The sequence below is a fragment of the Lotus japonicus genome, chromosome 1 (genome assembly GCF_012489685.1).
Source record: "Lotus japonicus ecotype B-129 chromosome 1, LjGifu_v1.2".
NCBI lineage: Eukaryota > Viridiplantae > Streptophyta > Magnoliopsida > Fabales > Fabaceae > Lotus > Lotus japonicus.
Genome location: NC_080041.1, coordinates 109,099,508 through 109,116,575, shown reverse-complemented (window position 1 = coordinate 109,116,575; position 17,068 = coordinate 109,099,508). Strand labels below are relative to the sequence as shown.

The window sequence follows — 17,068 nt, the reverse complement described above, 5'->3', positions numbered from 1 at the left end:
TTTCTTTCATCTGAAATTCATTGAGTTTACTATTAGCTTTTTAGAAGCAAATCTCTTGTAAACAATTCTTTGATAAACAATTTGTTTAGTTCCTTTAGGAGATCAAGGTTGATCGGATCCTAGAGAAGACTAAGAGAGTGAATCTTAGTGTGAGCTAAGTCAGTGTAATTGTTAGTCACTTGTAGGTTTCAAGTGCAGTTGTAACTCTTACCTGATTAGTGGATTGCCTTCATTCTAAGAAGGAAGAAATCACCTTAACGGGTGGACTGGAGTAGCTTGAGTGATTTATCAAGTGAACCAGGATAAAATCCTTGTGTGCTTTTCTATCTCTTATCTTTAGCACTTAAGTTCTCGAAAGACTTGTCAAAATCTTTAAGGTGGAAGCTTTATCTTGAAAACGTTATTCAAACCCCCCCCCTTTCTACCGTTTTTCATACCTTCACGACCAAGGAAAACTAGTGTCTTTGGTAAGCAGGCAGTTCTAGGAGCGTTGGTTGAAGAAGTCGTTGAGATTCTGAGGGTTGAGATTTAACCAGAGAGGGGTCTTTCTCTAATTCTTCATGAAGCATGCGGGTCTAATCGTGCGTTGACGAGAGCTCAGAAGATCTTTCTAATTTCCAAACAAGTAGGAGTGGTCCCCATTGGTACCGAAGAGGAAGTCATCCAGAGCTTAGCCGACCATCTCATTGCTAACCATCCAAGACTCTATGGAGATCCTTAGCGCAACTTTCGGGTGTTGGTCTTTCATGGTTTTTCACTGGTCCTTTTCTCGAAATGTTTTGGTTGTTCTGAGCTGTTTTTTTGGGCTCTTCTGCATGTTCTGAGGGGTTTTGTTGTTTCTCTCGGTAGGCTTTTTAAGCATTGGGTTATTTATTCTCTGGCTAGGTCAGTTTTTTTGATCCCTTAGAGGAGGGTTGTGTATCCGACATATTTCCTCATCTTATATTTAATATATTTCCTCTTTCAAAAAATACTATTTATCAATAAAAAATAGTTTTAAATTTTAAAAAATGTTGTTATAATGTATTTAATTACTAGTATTAACTATAATGTATGTATGTATCATTTGAAAACTGTTTTTTAAATATATTTTTTGATATATTATATATTAGCAAATATGACTTCACGAAATAAATTTAATTTTACTAAATAGTATTTTACGCTATTTAAGTTATAACTTATTATAGTTTTAAAAGTAAAAATTGTTTTATTGTTGAAACACATTTGTATAACCGAGCCTTACATTTCCCAAAGGTGGGTGGTGGAGGACGCGAAAAATCTCTCAAACCGTGGCAGGAGGAGGTGTACGGAAGCTCCAGCGGCGATGGTGCAGCGACATGGGTGGAACCCCCAAATGGGGAGGGGGTGAAACACCCTCTTTTGACTAAAATAAAAATGAAAGGTAAGAGTATCAAAATCACCCAAAGATAAAACTAAAAGGACCAGAAGTGTAATTAAAAAAGTGACAATCCGACCAAAAAATTTGGAAAGAGAGGGAACAATATTAGTTCCCTCCAAAACATTTGATGTTGTGTTCTCTTCTCTTCTCCCTCGAAAATCAAAAGCTAAAACCCTAACCAGTGCAGTGCAGAAGCGATACGAATTACGATGTCAAACCACGAAGACGACTTGGATCTCCTCCTTTCTCTTGATGATCAGGATCAGGAGAGGGTTCTCGAAACCCCTCCTGGTTCTCCCTCCCCAGGTTACTTGACCGATTCCGATTCCGATGGCGCCCCCAACCAAAGGGACAAGAACCCCGACATGTCCGTTTTCAGAAATGCTGTTCAGGATTGCCTTCTCTCTCATTCCCCTGAGCCAAAACCTAAACCTAAATCCAAACTTCCTGCTACTCATGCTAAAGATTCCGATGTCGAGAAATTTTCAGGTCTTCGAATAAGGGACCAATTGTTAACCCCTGCTGAGCTCAGGGACTCCTTTTCAGACATTCGTTTCGTTCGGTTACCAGTTATCAAGTAATCCTCTTCAATTCCTATTCTACTAATTAATTGAAATTCATATAGTCTGTGGATCCTGTTTACTGATTGTGTGAGTGAATGTGCATTTAGGAATTTGTTTATTGGGGATTCTTTTTCTGGAAGTTGGGCGACGGTTGGAGTGTTAACCGAGAAGGGGATTCAGAGGACAAGTTCCTCAGGGAAGGGCTATTGTATATGGAAAATTGGCTGTTTGGATGAGAATACTGTTTCTCTTTTCTTGTTTGGTGATGCTTATCTGAGGAACAAGAACGAGCAGGCAGGAGCGGTTTTCGCGCTGTTTGATTGTTCCGTCCGCAAGGATGCCAAGGTATTGAACTGTTATGCGCTGGTTATTTTTGTTTTCAATCAAGGTTTGCCATGATTTGCAATTTGTTTTATATGTGTTTGCAGGGTAATGGTTTTTCATTGAGTATATACTCCCCTAGTCAAATTAAGAAGATGGGAACCTCTGTTGATTATGGAGTTTGCAAAGGAGGAAGAGCAGATGGGATGGCTTGTACAATGGTCATAAATAAGTATGAAAGCATATGACTATCTTGTTATTTCGATATGATGGCTTTTGAAATCACAATAGGCTTCCTTTTCAATTGTCTGAAGTCTGAACCTTCTCCTTCTGTTGGAATTCACAAAAAGAGTGATGATCGAAGTTTTTCCTTTATTGAATATTCCTGATCTAAGTTTGTAGTTTGGCTCTGCTTGGGGTTAGGGGTCGTGAGTGCTTTTTACATTTGCTTTGGCGTTGCAAGTTTTGCAAGATACTTTTGAAGGAAAAGATTATCTGAGGTTCTCTATAGAAAATGAAGCCTGAAGTGGGTGAATCAATATTTTAGGTTTTTATTAAGTACTCTGACTTAGATAATGGATTTTGTAAGACAATGAGCATCGTTAGTCGTAACATTGATCCATGTGCTTGTCATGCTTGAGTGATTGTAAGTTGTTTTTCTTGAGCACACCAGATATAATAATAGATAATTTGGCCCTAAAACGGTCCGATAAACTATACTCATGTTGATGAAGGATAAATGTTTTATTCTTCTTTTTATATAGAATCCATAAGTAGACATTGAAATGGAATGATCTGTCTTGCTTTTAGGTGTCAGTTATTCAAGAGAGTACAATATAGCATTATAAACATATTAATATTGTACTTTATATAAATTCTTAAAAAGTTTATTTGCTGTGAAGCTATTATCATTTTTTTTTTTGATGAAAGCTTTTCCATGTAAACCATGTTCTTATCCTTCTATTTTGCTTTCCTTCTCAGAGTGTCATAGTTTATTTGGTACTCTGATTGATTGACTTCATTACTGCTGATCTTTGTTATTTCAGGCGTCATGGGGCATATTGTAAATTTCATAAATCAGTAAGCAGCATTTTATTCTTTCATGTTTTATGTGTGGTAACAAGGATATCAATTTGTTAACTATGCATAATTTCCTGCAGAAAACATCAGAGAAATATTCTACAACGAGAACTGAACTTAAGGGAGGGTGAGTGTTCAGCTCTTAAAAGTTTCTACTATCTTATACTTTGCGCTCAACTGGTTTGATTTCATATCACATATGATACACACATGGAGTTTTTATTGGCAGAAACTTAAGGACAGCATTTAGGCCTAGGGATCAGTATCTCAGGTCAGAAGGAATTTTCGTAGTTGACCCGCTTGCTGACAAAACAAACTTGAAAAAGTCTCAGCCTGTGAAATTGATGTCTGTGGATGGTCTCAGAAAGGCATTGAGGTATGTAACTATTAGCAAGGGAATTTGAGTTTATCTTTCACTCCATTGAAATACGGAGTATTCATATTTTAATTTCTAAACCAGTAATGCAGGAAAAGTAACAACAACTATACGCTCGCAAGGGATCAGATTTCTTTCTGAGGTTGCAGGTGACTAGATAATCTTGTAACTAGTTGCCAGAATTTATGTATTCATACTGTCGTATTCTTACATGGATTTTATTACTATTTGCAGGTAACTCTGATCCAAAAATTACAAACAAAGGACCAAAGACTCCAAAAGAACGAAGAACTTCCGCTGAGAAGAGGTTAGTTGCAAAAAAGATTCTAGGTTAATGTTACTTGCATTTTGTGCATATTAGCGATAGAGCATACTAGATGACTTAACATGTTATTGTCTTCAGGAAATCATCTTTTATGAATGTGGGATCCTCTGTCATAAGAAACCAACAGTTTGATGTAAAAAGGAAAAAAACAGATGGGCAAGATTTGGTCGATAAAACCACAAAGAGTTCGGGAAAGATGATTGAATTAGATTTTGTTAGTTCAGATGAGGACTTCTGAAATATCTGCATCGTTCTGCCTGGTTCGTTGGTGTGTACTAATTTTGGTAAAAAATGTGTTGTGAGAGCATAGAGTGAAGGCTTCTGCAAGGTGGTTGTAAAATGGTGTGCGCCGTAGTCGTTAGAATCACAGGATTCACAATCTGAATTGCAAGGTTCAGCATGATTTAGCAAGCCAGTGATTCATATTTATATGATGAATCACAAATCATTTTGTATTGTGCAATATGTGCTTAAATTATTGCTATTCGTGTACTAATATGAAAAACCGCACCCTTCAACAATTTGTAACATTTTCCTTTTCTTTCACTAATTCTCATAAAAGAAATTGAAAATTCTGATACTCATTGTTCAATAGAAAACTAAAGGAGGGCACTTTGTTTAATTGCGTCATTGCTTTATTTCTATTCTTCTCATTGAGGGGCTTCACATAAGCACTATAATATAGGGGCTTCCCTAGTTACTTGCTCACTCTGCGCACTCAATTGAGCTATATCTTGGTTTTGTTTTCATTTTGACCAGGAAATATAACTTAGCTATAGTTTTATGAGGCATATGATTAAGTTTTGTCAATTTCCTGATTTAAAATTATTACATCAGACTCTACCATTAATGACTGTTTTTAATACTATGCTTCTGAAGGTTATGATTTTATCTGTGATATAATTTATGAATCAAAACTATCTGAATCATGATTTGATACCCAAAAAAGTTTGCACGGTTCACTTGGAAATTAGTTTTTTTTCTGGAATACCTAGTTCCTTCACCTCAGTCACTGGGATACCAAATTTGATTAGATGGATTAGTTCATTGTTTTCAATTTTTTGGGGCACTAGTATAAAATATGATTTTTTTTTTGAAAAGTGTATAAATTATGATTAATCAGAATCAAAAGTGTTCTCAATGATATAATCACAATTAGATCATAATTAATCTAGTTAATCTATTGCGGTTACCATAAGAACAAATCCTTAATGCTCAGAAATATGCCCCCTCCCCTCCAAGACTCCCCATCTCCAGTGCCTCTCATTGCGGGTACTCTACCTTTAATCAGCAGATAATGACAGATAACCATTCAGCATGGCCAATTCATGTACTGACCAACTAGCTAGCAAAGCAAAAATAGGTTGATCAAATGAGTTTCCTAGCTAATGTAACTTTGGACCACTCCTCCAGATCTTATGCTTTCAGGATTCGGTGCCTATTTTGTTGATCTCTTAATTTTGTTTGTTGTGTTGTGGTTGGTCCTTTTCTTTACGGTACCAAAATTAAATACTCATGGTAAAGAGAAAATAGAATGAATGGATTATAACCATAATGAATGAGTGATAAGTAAGTTAATGAGAAAAAAAATATATCAACATTAAAAAAAAGTATCTGATTGTTTTGAGAAAGGAAAATTATATATGATATGATATTGTTTGAGTTTAATGGATATGTACGGTTGGTGTAAAATAATGCACCATTTATCTTTTATTGTACTTTTTACTCACTTTTTTTTTTTGTCAAAACACTCACATGATGGTTTGTCTTGTTCATGCACTCCATTTCTCAATTCCGTTTTTTTATTCATCCGAAAATTAACGAAATAAAGCTTTCTCAATTTCATGCCACATAGTAAGTAGTAAAGAGATTTTTTTTAACTACAAAAACATTATTTTCTCACTTTATTTCTATTTTAAAAAAAAGTATACTTCAAATAATGAAATCAATAAAAAGTTACATTTTACTATTTAGAATACAGAGATGATATAAACTCTAGTTCATAATAACTATATAAAATACAATTTAATATAAATTGTGATACAATTTCATCATTAAATTATAGTTCATATCATCTCTGTATATTATAAATTTAAAACACTACCCTTTTCTATCAATTTTTTTGAGTATTTGATAATTAGTCACATATTTCACTTATTTCTCTTGTTTTTTTAATAGGAAATAAGGATAAAAAACTAAAAAGCCGAAGAATTTCTAAACAATTATATTCGAAGATCATCAAGGTTAGTAAGCTCCAACTGCCTACTGACACTCAAACCCGCAAGACAAATCTAAATAATCCCTAGACAACAGTGGAACAACTGCATTCGGGGATCATCAAGACTAGTAGGCTCCAATTGCTTGCTAGCATTCAAACCCGCAAGATAATACATAGGGTCATTAGCCCCACGAGGAATATGGCGAAGTCGAATGTCCCAATTGCGCGCAAGAAGATTTTTTTTTGTGATAAACCATATGAATTATATTGAAACGAAGTACAAGGGGTACTTCAACCCAATATAAATAGAAAAAGAGGAGAAAATGATTGGATAATTTGTTTAATCAACAATAAAATAAGATTGCCTAAAAAAAAACAATAAAATAAGATAGTACTACTAGGGGCCCTGCCCAAAATTGAATTCGGTTTGGTCTCTTTGTTCCCCTAAAAAAAGGTTTAAATTTTTTTTTTTTTTTCAAGTGTCAAGTCAAGTTGTCTTCTTTTCTTTCTTGACCTGATTTCTTGTTGAAGGAAAGAAAGAAAAAGAGAGATTGAGAGTGAGGTAAATGATTTGATTAGGGTTTCTGATTAGAACAAGAACCAATGAGTGCTTCAAGGTTCATCAAGTGCGTCACTGTTGGCGACGGCGCCGTCGGCAAAACTTGCTTGCTCATCTCCTACACCAGCAACACCTTCCCTACGGTCACTCACTCACTCTCTTCTCCTCTTTCTTCTTCCAATCTTTCTTCAATTCCAGAGTTAGGGTTTTGAAATTTGGGAATTGGGATGTAGCAATTTTGATAGCTTGTGCTGTTTTTGTGATTACAGGACTATGTGCCTACTGTGTTTGACAATTTCAGTGCAAATGTGGTTGTGGATGGCAGCACTGTCAACCTGGGTTTGTGGGACACTGCTGGTAACTTTAGATTCTCACTTGTGTTTTAGCTGTATCTCTGTCTGTGTTTCTGGTTATTGGTTTGATGTTTTCATGTTATGGAACAGGCCAAGAAGATTACAATAGGTTAAGGCCTTTAAGCTATCGTGGGGCTGATGTTTTTCTGCTTGCATTTTCTCTCATAAGCAAGGCCAGTTATGAAAATGTTGCCAAGAAAGTAAGCTTTCTTTGCTTGGTGGTTAATTTAATTCTTCTTTCTTCATTTTTATTTGTCCCTTTTACTGAATGTGTGTACATATTTTCTTTTTTCTAGTGGATTCCTGAGTTGAGGCATTATGCTCCTGGTGTTCCAATTATTCTTGTTGGGACAAAACTTGGTTAGATTCTTATTCCTTAGTTACTTTTGATTCCATGAAACCTCACTGACACTACCTTGATTCACCTGCATAATGTTGTAGTCTTCATTTCTAGTATAAGATTGGTTCCCACATGCTGGATTGTTCTCTATCAAAAGGAATCGATTATTAATTTGATTTTAGGCATTCACTAGACATTATGTAAATCATAGTCCATCCAACTCTATTCATCATTGTTTTCTTGGTAAGAGGTAGAACATAATAGTAGTTTCATTGTACAATGCTGATACCAATTGCTATGTTTTTGCTTGTGTAATGTGACATATCTTTCAATGTTTTTAAATGTGAAGAATTACATTTTTATTGAATCTACTAATTAAATCCCTACCTAAATTCTAAAATCTGAAGCCGCTGCGACAACATCTTCTCCCTTTATGACTTGTCATTGGATAGAAATTGAATTTGGTCAATATTTGGTAAAGATATAAGAAAATATTTCTGTTAATTGCTTTCACATGTGGTTGTTTTGAAATGTGTTTCCTCTGTGACATGCAGAATTAATTGAATGCAGTTGATTTTCTATTACAAAGCTGTCATGATTAGTTTGTCTGGTCATTTAATTTTGGGAACTAAATGTTTGTCTTGTAGATCTTCGGGATGACAAGCAGTTCTTTCAAGACCACCCTGGTGCAGTGCCCATCACCACAGCACAGGTATTTGCGAGTTGTTACTGATTCCATTATTTACTTATGATCATAGCTGATTGCACTTCTTTTAGCCTTTATTTATTGTTCATAACTAGGGCATCAACATGCTTGATAGGTTTGTGATCTGTTTTTCTATCTTTTTTGAAGGGAGAGGAACTGAGAAAACTTATTGGTGCTCCAATGTACATTGAATGTAGTTCAAAAACACAACAGGTACGCATTCTTTGCAATTTCAGATCTTTGAAAGTTTGGAAAATGTAAAATATGGTGACCTTAAAAGTGTACCTTTACCGTTGAATGCAGAATATAAAAGCTGTTTTTGATGCGGCCATCAAAGTAGTTCTTCAGCCCCCGAAGAAGAAGAGAAAGAAGAGAAAGGGGCAAAAAGCCTGTTCTATTTTGTGATTTCCAATTCATAATATTCTAGTTCTTGGAGGATGACATGACTGTAGCCTTTTCCGGGTAATCTTCACCATACCATATATCATACTGTTTCCAACCTAGACTATAAATTAAGGTTTGTGAGCTAATTGTCTAGCTGTAATGCTTTGCAATTTCAATATGGTTGGCGTGTGCACCTCGTGTGTTTATGTAGACTTGTATTAATTACCATTTCTTGCTCTAGGCACAATTTGTATTCCTGTTGTACTATTATTAGCGGCCCTGCATTGTGGCCTTGTATGTGAACCAAGTAAAATGTAATTATGTTAGCTATATCTGTATGGCTTACTGAATGTAGTTGTTTGGATCAATGTTTCATTCACTCATTTTCTGTTTTATTTGCTCTCAAGTGCGTGGAAAATGTGATCTGAAGTGTTTTTCCCAACACTTCGTGGGTGTTTGATTTCACTACTAGAATTCACATCTAGACAGAAAATCACGTGAAATCACACACAAACTACAATAAGAAAAAAGTGTGCTTTGTGTGTATCAGATGATATACATCAAAACACACCGGTACTAGTTATTTACACTTAAAATGTAATGGAATTTGTGTCCAAATCATTTCCAAAAACACAGGATTATAATCACTTGTTTTTTGAATTCATGGGCTGATCCAAATCTTTGATCCACATTAATTCACTTTTCTTTTTCCAGAATTATTGGTTTGTTCAAGCACCTACCCGGTGGGTAGATTTCTTCATTATATGCTTCTTAATAGTTACTCCCTCCGTTCCAAAACTATTGTAGTTTTAGTTTTTTCACAAAGTTTAAGAGTTCATTAATTGGTGTTATAATTTGACTGAAACACCCTTATTTAATGAGTTATAAGAAAGAGAGAGAATAAAAATCATTGATCAACTAATTGGTGAGAATTGTGATTGATCAAAATAAGAGGTGGTGCTTGGGAGATACACTATTAAATGAGGGCATGAATGGAAGAGAAAGAGATAAAGTGCTTTGGATATGTAAAACAACAATGGTTTTGGAACAGAACAAAAAAGCTAAAACTACAATAGTTTTGGAACGGAGGGAGTAATACTTATTAGTTAAGGAAATAAAGGGAGCAATTATTGAGTATACAATTGATATTCAAATAAATATACTACTATGCTTTCAATTCCCACTTCTATAATTGCAAAATGCATTGTATTTATGCAACTTTACGAGCATCCATTACCACAATCAAAATCAGCTATGCCATTTAAAATCAAGTCCAGCCACAGGTACAGTTTCTTAATGACAGCAACGAGCAGTGTTTGTGGTTGGCGTTATTGCAGAAGGAATAGTGCGAAACCATTAATATTCTTTAAGCGAAATAGTTCTTTTACTTAATTCCAAAGATGCAGTTGAGTAGGCCATAGTACCTATCTAATCTAATTTGTGGTCGCAAAATTCACACTTTTATTTTATATACATGAAGGATCTTTGGGGGATAACATGACCAGTCAAGATCGTGAGGCTTGAACCACTTTATTTATCTGTTAAATGATAAAAAAAAGTGAACATAACTCTTTGGATAGATTATGATTAAACTTCATTTACATTGCACTTAATTGGTGTCTAAACACAGTCTTGGTTGGTAATGCTGATGCATTTTTTCAAGTTTAGAATCTTTTCCTTGCTTTGACCAAAAGAAATTTCCTTCATACATCATAGATGGTTATGTGACGGGTCTTATTAGACCTCGATATGTTTTAAAACTAAAATCCCTCCCTGACTTTATAAATAATAATTTATTGTTTTTGAAGCTCCATTATCATGGTTGTTGATTCGGATGCAGCCATCCCAGCTAACATGGTTGTAAAACTTTTCGCATATATGCAATAATATAATTCCTCCGGTTCTAAATGATTTTAAAACGTTGAAATAATCGTTTATCTTATGTTTGTTCCTATATGCTTTATCTACAATGCATAAAATATGAAGATCTAGGTTTAAAAAATATTAGAGGGTCATCTCCATCATAAAGTTTTCTTTTGATGGAAAGGAAGCCTATTGTATTGGACATACCTTCAACTACAATTAACAAATTCCAAATTAGGTTGTACCTAACACGATGAGGTGGAGCATATGATCTCACGTTGAATTTGTGGGACCCTAGAAGGATGAATAAGAGATTTTAGACTTGGATTGTTACATGGTTGCCATAATTTTTGTTTTATGTATTGAAAGCGCGCATATTACGTACAAAATCACGTTGATTTACAAACCAATGGACCTCTGTAGCTCACACATCGCACACAATAATGGAAGCATAGTGATAATTAATTTGTTGCATCACTGCAAATATTTTCAAGTGTTACGGGTATGATTATGATGTTATTATTATTATAATTAATAAAAAAATAAAAATCCCAACGATAGTTGTTTTGATTTATGAGGAAATTTGAAAAACATGATACGGGCTTTTCAGTAACGAGAGGTGAAAATTTGGAGTTTGATAAGTCCTCCTCCGACATGAAGGGATTCCCATGAAAAACATACGGCTCTTGTCCCTCAAATTTCGCGGCAACTTCTTCTCTTCTCTTCAATCTCATCATCAACATCAACATCAATGTATTCTTCTTCTTCTTCTTCTTCTTCTTCCCTGCAATCTTGTTAGTGCTAGTAGTAGGTACATATACATGCTAATGCAAATTGGCGCCAACTTCGTTTGAAAACTCTCAACCACAGCGTTCGTTCGTTTAGGTTCATATATTTCTTCTCTAGTCATTCGTCTGTCTTCACCTGTTTATCGGTTTGCTTCAATTCAACATTCTTTTTTTATTATTATTATAATACAATCGTCTTTTATTTACTTTCTTTGTCTGTCACCATTCCAATGGGTCATGTGACAGACTAACTCATTCGTGACTTTGTTTATGGGACTTTGCTTTGCTTTATGGATGCTATTTATATACATGATCGAATACTAGTTAATATTTCAATTCAACTCTAATGATCTGAACCATCCTTGGTAGTTTTGTTTTGCAGAGAATGAGTGAGATTGATTGATATAATAGATTAGAGGCAGAACAAACGCTATGACTGTTGAGAGGAGATTTATTGTGGTGGGAATTAGAATTGATAGCCATAGCAGGCAACTGCTCAACTGGGCTCTTGTCAAAGTTGCTCACCCTGGGGATTCTGTTATTGCTCTCCATGTAGTTACTAATTCCGGTAACCAATTTCATTCACAACTTCACTCATGTTAGTGTTACTATGTATGCACTTTTTTTCTCAAACATATACACAATTACTTGTTGTCTTGTGTTTCTTTATTTAACTTGAATACAGATTATATTTCCAAAAGCAAGCCCTTAATTGATGATTACTTACGAGTTTATCAAGGGTTATGTGATGTCAGAAAGGTAAGTGTACATAATACTATACTATAAAACACCTACCTCACTGTCACTTTGTTATTCATAGGATTCAATATTCAAATTCAGGTAGGTCTCTCCAGTCAGATATTAATAGGAAATTCCATTCCAAACATTCTCATCAGAGAAGCGAAAAACCGTGCTGCTGTGGCTCTAGTGCTAGGGTATGTATGTGGAGCTTAATTGTATATATTTCACAATTTCATTTCTGTTCTGCTACTTGTCAGTTTAGTGTGTGTTTGGACTTTGTATACCAGTTGAGTTGAGTGTTATCTATGGACTTTCATCTCATTTCATAAGAAGATTTCAGTTCTTTTTGTCTCAAAATGAGGGCTAACGTCTGTTTGCACTGCACTGAAGCTAACAAATATCCAAATATAGTCTTATTCTAAAACATATTTCATTTTCAGGGGTCAAGTTTCCATAGCTAAATATTGCGCCAAACGACTCCCACCCACCACCAATGTTCTTGCTATTCAAGGTGCAAAAATTGCCTTCAGAAGGTGCACTGACAAAGAACTATTAGGTTTGGTATATCATGCATGTATTTAATTAATTATGCTTACTTGAGTGAAAATAGAACTCACTTCTTAACCGATTGAATGAATCTTAAATACAAAGTCTGTTTCCGTCCCTGACTTTACCTAATTAATGAACCAATTTCATTAATTCCTATTAGGTTCGGTATATCATGCATTTCTTTACTTAATTATTGTTACTTATGGGAAAATGGAAGTCACTTCATTAACTGATTGAATGAATCTTGCATACAAAGTTTGTATCACTCAACTCTACAACTTGCAAAACTACAACAAACTGAGAACATATCAGTTAACAATTACTAAGAAACAAGTTTTAGTTTTCTGACTTCCTCTTCAAGAAAATCAAGTTCCAATTGACAAAAGGAAACTAGAATTATAAGTTCGTCTTCAATTATGATAGGTAGTCTCATAGAGGATCCAAGACCAAGTCTTACTAACACAGTGATCCTGTCTGATTATGGTGACTCGGAGGTGGAGAGTGAGAAATCAACATGTGAAGATAGCAGAGAATTGGAGGAAGAAAGGTGCAAGAAAGTCTTTTCAAGATCAATATCACAGTTGGCAAGTGACTCTTCTGAGCAGAAGCTTGGATGGCCACTTCTCCGCAGGGCCAACACAGATATCTCACAGGACCGCAATGGAAGGCACATGTCTGTGGTGCAATGGGTAATGAGCTTACCGGATCGTTCACCGCGGAAAAATGCACCCCTTTCCAGCATTAGGGACAATTCGTCAGAACGGGACATCAACAGTGACATTGAGGATGAGAGCTATAAACCCAAAATCCTAAGTCGTAACTGGAGCACAGACTTTCACCCTAGCACACTCAATTGCAAGTGGTTCAGCCTTGAGGTTCTTAAGTCGTGTACTTGTCAATTCTCCTCAGGTTAGATCACCACTGCTCCTTACTGTAACTACTGTTAGATTGAGACTTATCTTGCTAGCTATAATTTACCAAGTTACATATTCATGAATCATGATAACTGAGTAGTAATGATGTCTTAGTATGTAATGATGACTTAGTTATTATGCTTTTGAAAAAAGGTATTTTACTGGTATAGACTTTCAGTTTATAAGACCTTTTATATGTCTGTCAGTTTGTGTATAGAAGCTCGCAAGCTATTAATGAAATACTTGTAACAGTTCATAGAGAAGCTTCTAATTTCCTCTTATGTTGTCTGCGTTTTCGGTGTCTTCCCTGTGTTACTCTATCTTTCTAACAATAACTCTGTTCATCCTCTATTTTAACCCTATACTTGTATCATATTGCAGAAAATCTAATTGGGAAAGGAGGTAGCAATCGTGTGTATAAAGGAACCCTCCCAGATGGGAAACCTATCGCAGTCAAAGTTATGCAGTCATCAAAAGAAGACTTGAAAGATTTTTCCCGCGAGGTGGAAATCATGTCCTCATTGAAGCACAAAGGCATCACCCCTTTACTTGGTATTTGCATTGAGGACAATGCTTTAATCTCTGTTTATGATTATTTCCCCAAAGGAAGCTTAGAGCAAAATCTACATGGTAATGCTTTAGTGAATTTTCCTTTTCACTTCTCAATCTCACCTATTGTTAAACTTATTTGAATCTGGATTTGGTACTGATCTGAAATCTGAAATGGATGTAGGCAAGAACGAGGATGGATCTTTCTTGTCATGGGAAGTCAGATTTAATGTAGCTATAGAGATTGCTGAAGCACTCAATTACCTGCACAACGAGACTTTGAAGCCTATTATACATAGAGATGTCAAGTCCTCCAACATTCTTCTTTCCCATGTGTTTGAGCCCCAAGTACTCATAAGTTGATAGTATTAGTATTTTAGTATTTTAGTATTTAGTATTAAGAACATAAGAGATGCCAAAATTCCTTTTTTTACTGGTTGTGTAACATTGGTATTTGTAATTATACTAGTATGAAAAAGTAGCAACATTACGCTTGAAAATTTTTATGTGACTCATAATTGTCCCTTCTGTGGCAGTTATCTGATTTTGGACTTGCCATATGGGGACCAACAACCTCATCGTTTCTGACACAAGATGACTTAGTAGGAACATTTGGGTATCTTGCACCTGAATACTTCATGTATGGGAAGGTCAGTGACAAGATAGACGTATATGCCTTTGGTGTAGTGCTCCTTGAACTAATCTCAGGAAGGGAACCAATCAGCTCAGAGGCTTGTAAAGGAGAGGAGAGTTTGGTTGTGTGGGTAAGAGCTACCTACAAAAACTGCTCAAACATTTCTTCAGAATTGATATTGACTTTAGAATCAACTGTGGAATTATTTCCAAACATGTACTTCATATAGGATATGTGTCTAAATGTCTAATGAATTCATATATACACAATGGTTTCATTTTCAGGCAAAACCAAAATTAGATAGTGGGGATGTTAAAAGCTTGTTGGATCCAAATTTGCAAGGGAAGTTTGATGTGGTCCAGATGCAAAAAATGGTTCTGGCAGCATCTCTATGCATTACACGGGCAGCGCGGCTTCGCCCTACATTGAATCAGGTAATGCCAATGTTCTCAAGCCGATAAATTCTTAGTGCATGCTTAGTAACCTTTATACAATTAATTTTGAAGTTGGAATCAATTTTGGGAAGAAACTTGTGTGTTGCAAATTGACCGGTGAAAGTTGACCCAAACATGCTATTAGTACAGAACTAGAAGCCACATTTTCAATATATCTCAAAGTATATCTTAACGTTTAGCTCCTGAAGTATATTACTTGCATTATGAACAGATACTGAAGATCTTAAAAGGACATGATGAGAAAGTGGAAAACTTCTTTAGCTCCCATGAGAATGATCATGACCATTATGAAAATCAAGAAAATATTGATGATGAAGTCTATCCAAATCCAAGTGCTGGTTTACACCTGAGCCTTGCATTACTTGATGTTGACGATGACACTACATTGTATAGCAGTACAGAGCATAGCAGTAGTGAACATTTGAAAGAACCGTGGAGCAGATCATCTAGTTTCAGTTAGATTCTTTCAATCTTATGAAATTCTGTAGGTAGCAGTTTGTAGATAGACAATTAAATAAAAAATCTGCTCCCATAGCTCATTAAGAGTGGTTGGTAAATTTGTCTTATAGAGATTTGGTTTACATTTGAAGTTTCCATTTAATAATATTTTGATTAAAGTTTCCATTAAGATGCCAGGTCCAATCATTTCTTCCTCCCCTCCTCCAAACCATTGAGGTTTGGGGTTTTCTTACTTCCGGTCTAGAATCATCTTATCATTCATCAATACTTACGAGGTAAATGCTACTCTCACACTATATGGGAAATATGAGAAATGTTCGCGGAAGATAGAGATAAAAAGAGAAGTTAAGTAAGAGAGAAAATGAGAAATATAAATTACTTTGACATATTAGTGGGATTACTTCTCTTTACTTTGATATAAGAAATTAAAAAATAAATAGAAACAAATATGAGGCAAGAAAAATGTGAGAAAAACGAGTGTAAAAATATAAAAATTCTAATTATAATTAGAGTTACTTTTTTTTAGATAAGCAAAATTTGTATTGAAATGAGAAGTACAAGGGGTAATTCAAACCCAATACATGAGAAAAAATGTAAACAACAAAGAGAGCAAAAAAGCATGAAAAAGCAAACCCAAACTAACAAACCCAACCACCCAATTGGTTGCAAAATAAAGTGTCTAGGCAACCCAAAATCATCTACAGGGAACAAATGCAAGTGATAGGCTCAGCACACCATTCAAACATGGAGTAGGAAAATCCTTTTAAGTTTGCTACATTCCATTGCCACACCCTCCATCTTACTAATTCCACAATTGTTGCCATACAAAATTCCTCTCCCCTGAATATAATGCCATTACGCTGTACCCAAATGGACCAAATACATGCCAACCAGATCGTGAACAAGCCACAACGCTGCTTCATAGAGCCACCAAAATCAAATTGAAGGAGATGGTCCCTTGTAGTAATTGGCAAGGCAGTTTGCACCCCAATCCATTTGTCACATGCACGCCAAATATCCATGGACACAGCACAGGAAAACAAGAGATGAGAAGTTGTTTCCACATTCTCACCACACAATCTGCAAACCGCTGCCTCGTCCTCCAACACCACCCCATGCCTAATCAGATTTTCGCAAGTGGGCACACGATCAAGCAAGCAACGCCAGGCAAATGCTTTGACGTTCGAAGGAGCATGCGAGTGCCAGATAAGCTCAAAAACTGGATCAGCTGGACCAAGAGATGGTTCCTGTAAAAACAAGTAAGCAGAATGCACTGAATATAAGCCATCTGAACTAGGTAGCCAAACCCAAGAATCCCGAACTCCCTCCTGAAAATTGCAGCTAGCAATTGTTTGAATCATTGTAGCTAGCCAATCCAGCTCTCGCCCTTGCAATTGGCGGCGTCACAGAAAGTTCCACTGCCACTGATTTTGAACCCAGTGCCCACAATCAGAGATGTTCTGTTGCTTCAACCGAGACAAGTTAAACAGCC

The 17,068-nt window shown here is 35.7% G+C and overlaps 3 protein-coding genes across 5 annotated transcripts; all 3 read left to right on the top strand.

Moving 5' to 3' along the window:
• The first annotated feature begins 1,490 nt into the window (after positions 1–1,490).
• On the top strand, positions 1,491–4,697 carry LOC130729076 (uncharacterized). The gene is made up of 9 exons (XM_057580704.1): positions 1,491–1,976; positions 2,070–2,307; positions 2,391–2,515; positions 3,330–3,363; positions 3,444–3,490; positions 3,593–3,739; positions 3,824–3,888; positions 3,974–4,046; positions 4,143–4,697. Exons 1-9 carry the CDS (start codon positions 1,609–1,611, stop codon positions 4,300–4,302), a joined length of 1,257 nt encoding a protein of 418 aa, XP_057436687.1. The 5' UTR covers positions 1,491–1,608; the 3' UTR covers positions 4,303–4,697.
• A 2,072-nt stretch (positions 4,698–6,769) lies between these two features.
• Positions 6,770–8,992, top strand: LOC130729075 (rac-like GTP-binding protein RAC1). The gene is made up of 7 exons (XM_057580702.1): positions 6,770–6,984; positions 7,111–7,198; positions 7,285–7,394; positions 7,491–7,554; positions 8,182–8,246; positions 8,388–8,453; positions 8,544–8,992. The coding sequence occupies exons 1-7, from the start codon at positions 6,886–6,888 to the stop codon at positions 8,643–8,645; spliced, it is 594 nt and encodes a 197-aa protein (XP_057436685.1). The 5' UTR covers positions 6,770–6,885; the 3' UTR covers positions 8,646–8,992.
• A 2,109-nt stretch (positions 8,993–11,101) lies between these two features.
• On the top strand, positions 11,102–15,745 carry LOC130729073 (protein kinase STUNTED). Of its 3 annotated transcripts, XM_057580700.1 has the most exons (11): positions 11,102–11,240; positions 11,658–11,843; positions 11,961–12,034; positions 12,116–12,210; positions 12,457–12,572; positions 12,989–13,474; positions 13,861–14,109; positions 14,213–14,376; positions 14,565–14,792; positions 14,947–15,096; positions 15,329–15,745. In XM_057580700.1, exons 2-11 carry the CDS (start codon positions 11,708–11,710, stop codon positions 15,575–15,577), a joined length of 1,947 nt encoding a protein of 648 aa, XP_057436683.1. In that variant the 5' UTR covers positions 11,102–11,240; positions 11,658–11,707; the 3' UTR covers positions 15,578–15,745. The 3 variants fall into 3 exon arrangements, with proteins under 3 accessions (XP_057436683.1, XP_057436682.1, XP_057436684.1); XM_057580699.1 differs by lacking the exon at positions 11,102–11,240 and having other exon boundaries at positions 11,512–11,843; XM_057580701.1 differs by lacking the exons at positions 11,102–11,240; positions 11,658–11,843; positions 11,961–12,034 and having other exon boundaries at positions 12,457–12,549.
• The last annotated feature ends 1,323 nt before the right edge of the window (positions 15,746–17,068 follow it).

Excerpts from the sequence above, each read along its gene's own strand:
- LOC130729076 (XM_057580704.1), top strand. The coding sequence starts at position 1,609 with ATGTCAAACCACGAAGACGACTTGGATCTCCTCCTTTCTCTTGATGAT. Across the intron at positions 1,977-2,069 it reads GTTCGGTTACCAGTTATCAA|GAATTTGTTTATTGGGGATT; the intron begins GTAATCCTCTTC and ends ATGTGCATTTAG. Across the intron at positions 3,740-3,823 it reads GGTCTCAGAAAGGCATTGAG|TAATGCAGGAAAAGTAACAA; the intron begins GTATGTAACTAT and ends TTTCTAAACCAG.
- LOC130729075 (XM_057580702.1), top strand. The coding sequence starts at position 6,886 with ATGAGTGCTTCAAGGTTCATCAAGTGCGTCACTGTTGGCGACGGCGCC. Across the intron at positions 7,199-7,284 it reads GGGTTTGTGGGACACTGCTG|GCCAAGAAGATTACAATAGG; the intron begins GTAACTTTAGAT and ends GTTATGGAACAG. Across the intron at positions 8,454-8,543 it reads GTAGTTCAAAAACACAACAG|AATATAAAAGCTGTTTTTGA; the intron begins GTACGCATTCTT and ends CGTTGAATGCAG.
- LOC130729073 (XM_057580700.1), top strand. The coding sequence starts at position 11,708 with ATGACTGTTGAGAGGAGATTTATTGTGGTGGGAATTAGAATTGATAGC. Across the intron at positions 11,844-11,960 it reads CCATGTAGTTACTAATTCCG|ATTATATTTCCAAAAGCAAG; the intron begins GTAACCAATTTC and ends ACTTGAATACAG. Across the intron at positions 12,211-12,456 it reads GCTGTGGCTCTAGTGCTAGG|GGGTCAAGTTTCCATAGCTA; the intron begins GTATGTATGTGG and ends TTTCATTTTCAG.